We start from the raw sequence: 8,541 nt of genomic DNA on the forward strand, positions 1-8,541 counted from the left end.
CTGAATAAGTGCCAAAACCACTGAATAAGGTAGTTCAAATATTACTTTAATGGTCACATTATACTATTTTGAGATGCAAGAGCGTCTTTGTCATAGATTGAAGTACACCAGTGTCATCAGCAAATGTACGCCTTACAGTTTTATCATTGAGTGGCTGATCTGCTATTCACTATAGATAAGACATTGGCGCCAATATGATATCTTGAGGTAATCCAGCTTCTTCGTATATTTGAATTTATTCTGTTGGAATACAACATCTGCGTCGTCTGCAAATATACGTCTTACAGTTTTATCATTGAGTGGCTGATCTGCTATTCATTATAGATAAGACATTGGTGCCATTATAATATCTTAAGGTAAACCAGCTTCTTCGTATATTTGAATTTATTCTGTTGGAATACAACATCTGCGTCGTCTGCAAATATACGCCTTACAGCTTTATCATTGAGTGGCTGATCTGCTATTCAATATAGATAAGACATTGGCGCCAATATGATATCTTAAGGTAAATCAGCTTCTTCGTATCTATGTCATCGACAAATATGCGTCTTACACCTTCTTCATTATGAAATCTTCAGTTACCTTAGCTTGTTTGTTTTGGATTTAAGTAAGACTTTTTAAATAAGACAGTGTGGTCTAGAAATCTATCTTTTACAAATTCTTCAATGACTAACTGATCTGCATTTCACCATAGATAGAGCACTGATAGAGCATCATTATGTCGTCTTGAGCTACCATAGCTTCTTCATCATACATTTGTGTAAATTGATTTTCCATGCTTTGTAGAGTAGGGTGTTAGGTAAAATATGATTTCAGGAATGCAAAACAATCATTTAGTTAAAAAAAGCGATGCTCAGATAACTCACTTCGTTACGCTAATTAGTAAACAACAATTAAGCCTTACGTATATGTTTTTAATCTAAAACTCGGTAAACTATTTCACACATAAACTTATTTTTTTTCTCCCTCACAACTGTTATCCAAACAGTAGCAGCACGAATTTAGCAGATATAGTTTCCCATTTCGACAACATCCTCGCATAGGAAAGTGTAACTCGGTAAATGTATTTCCAACACTGAAGCTCAACTAGAGCATATGCAAATTTATTTTCACTGGTACTCGTAGTATCTGGATATGTTTAAATTTGCCTGATGTTTGTCTACTATGGTATCTGAGCTTGGGTTTGTTTACTTGCTGGTATCTATTCTTATGTACTTTACCATTTCGTGCCAACTGCCGCAAATGTATGCACATAAAATACATTTGCTATGTCGAATTATAACGGAAATTAAATTTGCACAACAAACCCCGAAAAGATGCAAAACCATCCCAAAAAAAACAAAAAAAAGCAGGAAGAAAAAAATAAATGAAATCATTTACAAGCATAAATTCAATATTGTATCTTGTATCTTTTTAACTTTTAACAGCAGCGTATACCCACTTCAATGTGGCGTGTATTTCGTTGAAAGATACATTAAATTGATTGATTTTAAGGCTTTAAAACTGTAGAGCTGTCATTACGTAATGAATGGTGAAAGTGTATATCAAATAATTTTTTTCCTACGAACCCAACTGAGTGCTGTTATTCACTGAAGTACAAAGGAAAAAGGATATTGATTACAATCTTTGTGTAAATATCATTTGTTAACTGATATGAATGAACAATCGTAAAAAATCAAGAGTGAGGAGACGAGTGTCTTGAGATGCTGTGAAGTAGGCATAATTATAGATTTTGAAGCAAATTGAATTGATGGATGCCATACCTAAATTATTAATTTAAATTTGATAATATTTTATAATAAAAATTTCATGATAACAAAAGAGAATTTATTGTTCTCAATGTTCATATAATTCTCAAAGCAATTTTAATAAATTTTATAATTTTTCATTTAGTTGAATAATTTATTTAAATAAATCTTAATCAAATTTAAAGAGAATGAGTACTAATCTCGAAAATATTGGTTTTTATTTAACAATTGAATCATTCTTATTTAAATCTTAAATCATAAAAACTAATAACATTACATTAGAAATTATTTTATATATACATACTGCAATAATTTATAAAATGAATGGAATATTATTTTAAGGGCCCTCCTAATAATCAGCCGGGGCTTATTTACTAGATATCACAGCGTATAAGTTGAATTAAAAAGAATAATCATTAGAAATTTTTAAAAGATGCTTGAAAAAAATATAATGATATATTTAAATTTAGATAGATTCAACCGATTCACAAGTGCAACTTTATTCGTACTAAATAACTCATATCTGATATATATTTTTAAAGCATATTTAAGAATATTAAGACGATATATTTGAATTTAAACAGATTGAATAGACTTAGATACATATAAAATGATATAATTTTTATTTTTGATGTTTACTTATACTCAAGTCAAATAAAGAAATATTTTCCAGATAGACTCTGATCATATTAAAGAAATTAACCTCCTTATCATTTAAAAGGATGTAATTTGACATTTTTGCTTTAGAATTTGAAGCAGCAGTGGCATTATCTTCTAACCTGCTCTGAGCAGTTATCCAAACAGGTGTAACTTTATTCGTACTAAAAAACTTATATCTAAGATATATTTCTAAAATATATTTGAGAAAATTAAGATAATATATTTAATTTTAAATAGATTGAATAGACTTAGATATATATAAGTTATATTAAAACAATTTATTTCTGATGTTTACTTATACTCAACTAGTCAAATAAAGAAATATTTTACAGATAGACTCAGATCCTATTCAAGGAATTAAGCTCCTTTGCAACTTGTCTTTCAGAAGAGTGTAATTTGCCACTTCCGCCTTAGAATTTAAACTGCTCTACGCAGATATCCAGACAGGTGTAACTTTATTGGTACTTAACAACTCATATCTGAGATTTTGACAGTTCCAGACCATTCAGAATTTCTTGGTTCAACATTGGAGAATTTTTTATAGCAAACTTACTATTGAAATATACAATAATGAGGAAGTTTTTGTTTTGTTTTATTTGAAATCCTTAAGCTCATTTTTCAATCGCATACACTTGTGCCTAAAAAGCTATAATACTTTATACAATAGAAGAGTTTGGTTGCATCTGTGTGCATGGACTATAGCTCAACTTTATACATTTTGAGTTTTGTCCTATCCATTAATTGTTAAATGCGTATCTGATATGTACGTGTTTGTTTAAAACTCGGATTCATTCATTCTCGTCCTTTAGAGTTTCCAGTATTAAAATTTCTACTTGAAAAACAAAAAGCAGTACACAACAAAAAAATGGATTGTTGATTTAAATCTTTTTCATTGTATTGCTACAAATATCTGGAAACAATACCTATTTGAAACCAACTGATTTCTGCTTACTTATGCGGCAGTACACAGTTTTAATTTGAAAAGAATAATAGAGAACCTTATATACGAGAGAATAAACTGGCAGAAAAAATCATTTCTTTTTCTTTTGCTAATTCTTTATATTAATTCTTCTATTGCAATATTATGAAAAGTCATTTAATAATTTTACTTAATCATCAGAAATGAGTTATCAGTGCTGCTTATTCTCACCCAACAATATTCTTATCTTTCTTGTCGATTTTGATAAGAAAACGAACAGGTCAAGTTGAAGCATTGTTAAAAAGTACAAATAGTTTTGTTTACGGTTTTTAACCTAAAGTCACTAGTATTATACAAGAAGTTTTTTATTTTGTTTTAATATTTAGTTAATATTTAAGTATCTGAAACAAAATGAGTAAATATTGGTATATGGCCAATCCATCAAAAGCCATCGATAAATTCTTTGGTAATAGTTTTTGTTGTGACTTTTAAGAACTTATTTAGTCGGTTTGCAGTTTCCTAGTGATTTTTCATTATATTTCCACATGTATATTATACTACTAAAATAATAATAAATAAAGTAACTAACAAGCGCTATACTATTATTAAATAGTATTCATATATACATATTATCTTATCGTAAGTGAGAGATAATATTTGAAAGCGTTCGCTCTGGAATATTGACAAAACGTGCGAATTCATTTTATTTCTTGAAAAAATTTCGGGGGCTAATGTACAATTTAAGTTCATTAAATAAATAATACTGCTCCATAAGCAATTAATTGTTAATATAATGCAATATGTAATTAAACTGAGAGTTTTTAGTTGGTGAAAAAAATCGATATATATTTTTTAGTGAACCGAAAACACTAAAACAGAGAATTGTAAATAGTCAAGTTTGAAACATTTTGAACTATTAATTAAATTATTATAATTTTTGTTCCAATTTTATAAACAAACTCATTGATTTTGTTACATTGTATTAATATTTTATAGTACCCTGATGTTGAGTATAGATTATAGTCAAAAAATAGATTGAAATAAAACCTTTTAAAAACAAATAAAAAAATGTTTAAAAAGTTTATTTATTATTTAACTATTGACCAATTAGCCCGTAAAATAACAAAATTATTGTAAACAAACTGTTTTACTTTTATATTTTAAAAAATTTTATGTGTCTTACAATATGAATCAACTACAGAAATCAATTACAAAAATAATATAAATATATTTAAAAAAAAAAACAAAGAATAAACGAATTTAAACTTCACAAATATTTTAACAGAAATTCTCGGAACTTCTCTGAAAAATTCAATTAATTAAAAAAAATCTTTTTCTTTTAATTTACTTTAACTTTTTTATCAGTAAAACAGTTTTCTTTTGTCACAAAAACAACCTACTTTCTTTTCTATAAGTTTCAAGACCTAAACATCAGTCATAATATCATTAATAGACTTAAGTAACTTATTCGCCCCCTAAGCCCAGTTTTTGATACTCGTACGATTCTTACAATCACTAACTTAATGGTTTTGCAAATATTTGATATTTGTTTGATATTTGCAATGGTAGACCATCAAATCAATGCGATTCACAAAATATCAATCCTAATAATATGAGAAGCCATAAACGTCTTCTCCAGCTCTTGAGTATCAGACGATTTCTTCAAGCACCAACTTCATGATTTTATGTATGTGCGATGTTTTCGTTCATTATAGCTGTTAATGGCCGGCCCAAAGTAAGGAAATCAACTAACACAACTCGACCTTCATTGTATTTATGTACCATTGTACATTTATTCCATTATAGGTAGAGATGTACCTCTTAGTCACCTATGTTTTTAACATGCTTGATTAGTCGTAGGTCTTTCGCAATATTTTCATTGACTTAACATATAATATAAAATACGAAATACAAAATTTAGGTTAAGGTTCTAGTTCAATTAGTATTTTTATCGTAGACATCATACAATAATGGAGAGATCATTTTATAAGAATAGAATTTATAGAATTAAAAGAGACTTTTTAAGAATAATTAGTTCAAACCACTCGAAAGCATTATGTACAGCTGTAATGTATATTACAATATAATGGTAGTTCAGTAGTGATCATTTGGGTTTCAATGTCTCTTTAGTAATTATAATTAAAAAAGTCTTTACAATTATATTTTAATTCAAATGTATATTAATATCTCAACTAGTGATTGTATGAGTTTTAGTACATCTGAAGTATCTATAGTGAGAAAAGTCTCAACAATATGAATCATGTTCAAACTATAAAAAAAATCGAGAAAATTTTAAAAACATCTTAAAATGAAGAGTTCAGATATTTTTTAAAATTCAAAAGGCTTAATGAAATATTATTCCTTAAATAACGTTTTTCTTGGAATATACAAAAAAAAATAATTTTTATTTAAATTAATATCATACCAACAAGGTCCAATGTTTTCTCTTAAATGCTGCAAAAAATCAAATGGACAAAAGCCAACAGAGAAGTTAACCAAACCAAACCAATCTCATCTGAATCTTCTCTAGAAATTAACTTTCATTTTAATTTCATTTTAAATTGCGAAACATTTTTATTTTGCATTTAAAAAATAATTTCTTGCTGAAGAAGGTTTGCCCGTCGTAGATTGTCACAAAGAGTTTCCTTTCAGCGTACACATTCAGTGTTCCGGAAAATGCTAAGTGGCTGCAGTAGCCTTTTATGAGTTCCTTCTCCGTCCACACTTAACCAGTTTAACGTTTCCGCCCAATTTTTGTAGACATTTTATCAACTACGAAATGAAATGAAGATATCAAAGGCGTATACGTTTGATTCTTTTTTGCTCACATTTTTTTTATAATATTTTTTTCTTATTTTGGTGCGTTGTAAAGTATTTAATTGCAGTTCTGCGTTCATTTCCACGTCCTTAATTTCTCAAGCAATCCATGCGAAGGTCCTTTTGGGTGTGGGGTGTGTGTGTGACGTTATCATTTTCAGCTCGTTTTACATTTTGGAATTTTCCGCTTAATTTTGAATGTATGATTTTAACCTTTTTTCTTTGTTGCTACTCCTGGTGTTACTGCTACTCTTGCTACTGATACTTCACCTTCTTCACAGCTCCTCTTAACTCGACTCCAGACCCATCTTATTCTACATTTAAGCTGAATTTCATTTACTTCTTTTAAATATTCTTTTGCAACTCTGTTGATTGCCACTCTCTACTTTCTGTAGTGTTCGGTTTTAATTTCGGAAAATTGTTGTCTTATTCCTTATCGGTGCCCTGCGTTTTTCCTTTGCCCAATTTTATTTTTTTTTTCTGTCTTGACTGGTTCCTTATAATTTTGGTCACTTGGGAGTTTTCACTTTAAAATTTAAATTGAAACTCTCGAAGGAGTGCGACGACTTAACTGAGGGAATATTGTTACTGCCACGTTGCATTTTAATTGTTGTAATTGGCAGTCCTGGAATATTTGGTGATGTTTGCTTAATTTTTAATTAGTGTAATTGTTCCAAATTAACAGTTTGAGTAGTACGCAGCGCATAAAAATAATTTGTTGGTATAAAGGGCAAATATTTTAAAATATTACACAATTTAAATATTTGCACTTAATAAATCATTTAGATTTATACAATTATTTGATATCTTTAAGGTTATTGAGGGTTGATTTCAACGTAGTAACTTAGATCTCAATACTAACTTAAGTCTTGCTTAATCCATCAAATTTGCTGACTCAATTCATGTTTAAGTCAGTTTTGATACTTAAGTTATGACTGTGAAATCAGCCGTTAATGTCATGATGAGTTTAATGAGTTTAAAGAGTTTAAGAAGAGTAGCAGCAATTTCAATATATTAATGGGGTAAAGTAGCTTAAACTTAATATATAGTATAGTTATGATATAGTATAGTTCTGCACCAACATTTTGAGAATATAAAACTACAAAGTATAAATTTCTTTGCTTACACAAACTCAAATTTATGAAAGTTAAACACAATTTAAGTGAATAGTATTATTAATAAAAAAATGATTCCAGTCAGTTGACACTAACAAAATATCTTATATATAGCATCCTAGAACTTTAATCTTCCTGTACTTAGAATATTTTAAACTACATTTTAGTATTTGAGAAACAATCTAAAATGGCTATTCATTTGTCTTCACAGACCAATAAAGTAACACTGTTAGGGAATATATTGTTTCCTCCCTGTCTATAGAAATTTGCTTTAATAATTTGTGCATTTTCTTTAATAACTCAATGGTTCTTGCAATCCACAATCTTTTTGAACCCGAAAGCAGTCCAGAAAGTGTTCATTCACATAAAAATAATTAATCCTTTATAATGTCTGTTCTGAGTGCTATTAACGACGATTTTCCGATTTTCTTAATTTTTGAACAATTACGGCCGAAGTAATCCAAATCGTTATCCATTCTAATTCATAAACAACAACAAGAAGAGCATTTGTCTCATTGCAACTTTATATGATAAGTCATTTACTTTTCTTTAAATGTGCTCCGAGTGCAAAAATGCTTCTAACCTTTAAACAAATTATGCAAAAAATGTATATTAAGCTTCTCCAAACATTTGTAACGCATTTATGGAAACATAGATTACATACAAAGGTAGGTTCCATGGTGTATATATTCCGGATCAACTGTCGTTCTATCATTTTGTTTCTGCTTCATCCCAAATTACTTTCTCAGCTTTGGATCTATTTGAATAAACTTTGCACACATCGTTTTCGGAAGCTGATTGTCCTTCAATTGTAGAATTGGCTAAAATTGATGGGACTGTTAAAAAATTTGGATGATTGACCACTATATCTTATAGCTACCATATAAACTTAACGACAACATATAAGTTTTACCTGTTTTTAGTAAAAATACTCTTGTGAGTACTTCCTTATTTTTTCTAATCCCAACCAACAATAATCTGTTCCAATATAGTTATTTTTAATATTTTATGTATCTTAATGATGAAATATATTAAATACATTTTATTTATATATTAAATATTAAATAAATTGTTATTATATATATGGTATATATTATTATTATAATTATACTTTCTATATATTTTTTAATTTTTAACATTATTATGTAGAGTTATCTTATCTATGAATGTAAATGAAGAATGCATATATATAATATATTTTATTCATATATAAAATACTAAGCCTAAACATGTTTCCAAAGACCGCTGATGATATATATTTAGCGATATCCAAACGGCTCTA

At 28.3% G+C, this 8,541-nt stretch overlaps 1 protein-coding gene across 1 annotated transcript in view; it reads left to right on the forward strand.

Moving 5' to 3' along the window:
- The first annotated feature begins 3,723 nt into the window (after positions 1-3,723).
- The window catches only part of LOC119678799 (complexin-like), a 250,284-nt gene continuing 245,466 nt past the window's right edge, over positions 3,724-8,541 (forward strand). Inside the window, exon 1 of the mRNA XM_038090859.1 lies at positions 3,724-3,793. Coding sequence (XP_037946787.1) covers positions 3,739-3,793 — 55 coding nt within the window. The 5' untranslated portion in view covers positions 3,724-3,738. The remainder of the gene's footprint in view (positions 3,794-8,541) is intronic.

This window comes from Teleopsis dalmanni, chromosome 2 (assembly GCF_002237135.1).
Source record: "Teleopsis dalmanni isolate 2A chromosome 2, ASM223713v2, whole genome shotgun sequence".
In the NCBI taxonomy this organism is placed as follows: Eukaryota; Metazoa; Arthropoda; class Insecta; order Diptera; family Diopsidae; genus Teleopsis; species Teleopsis dalmanni.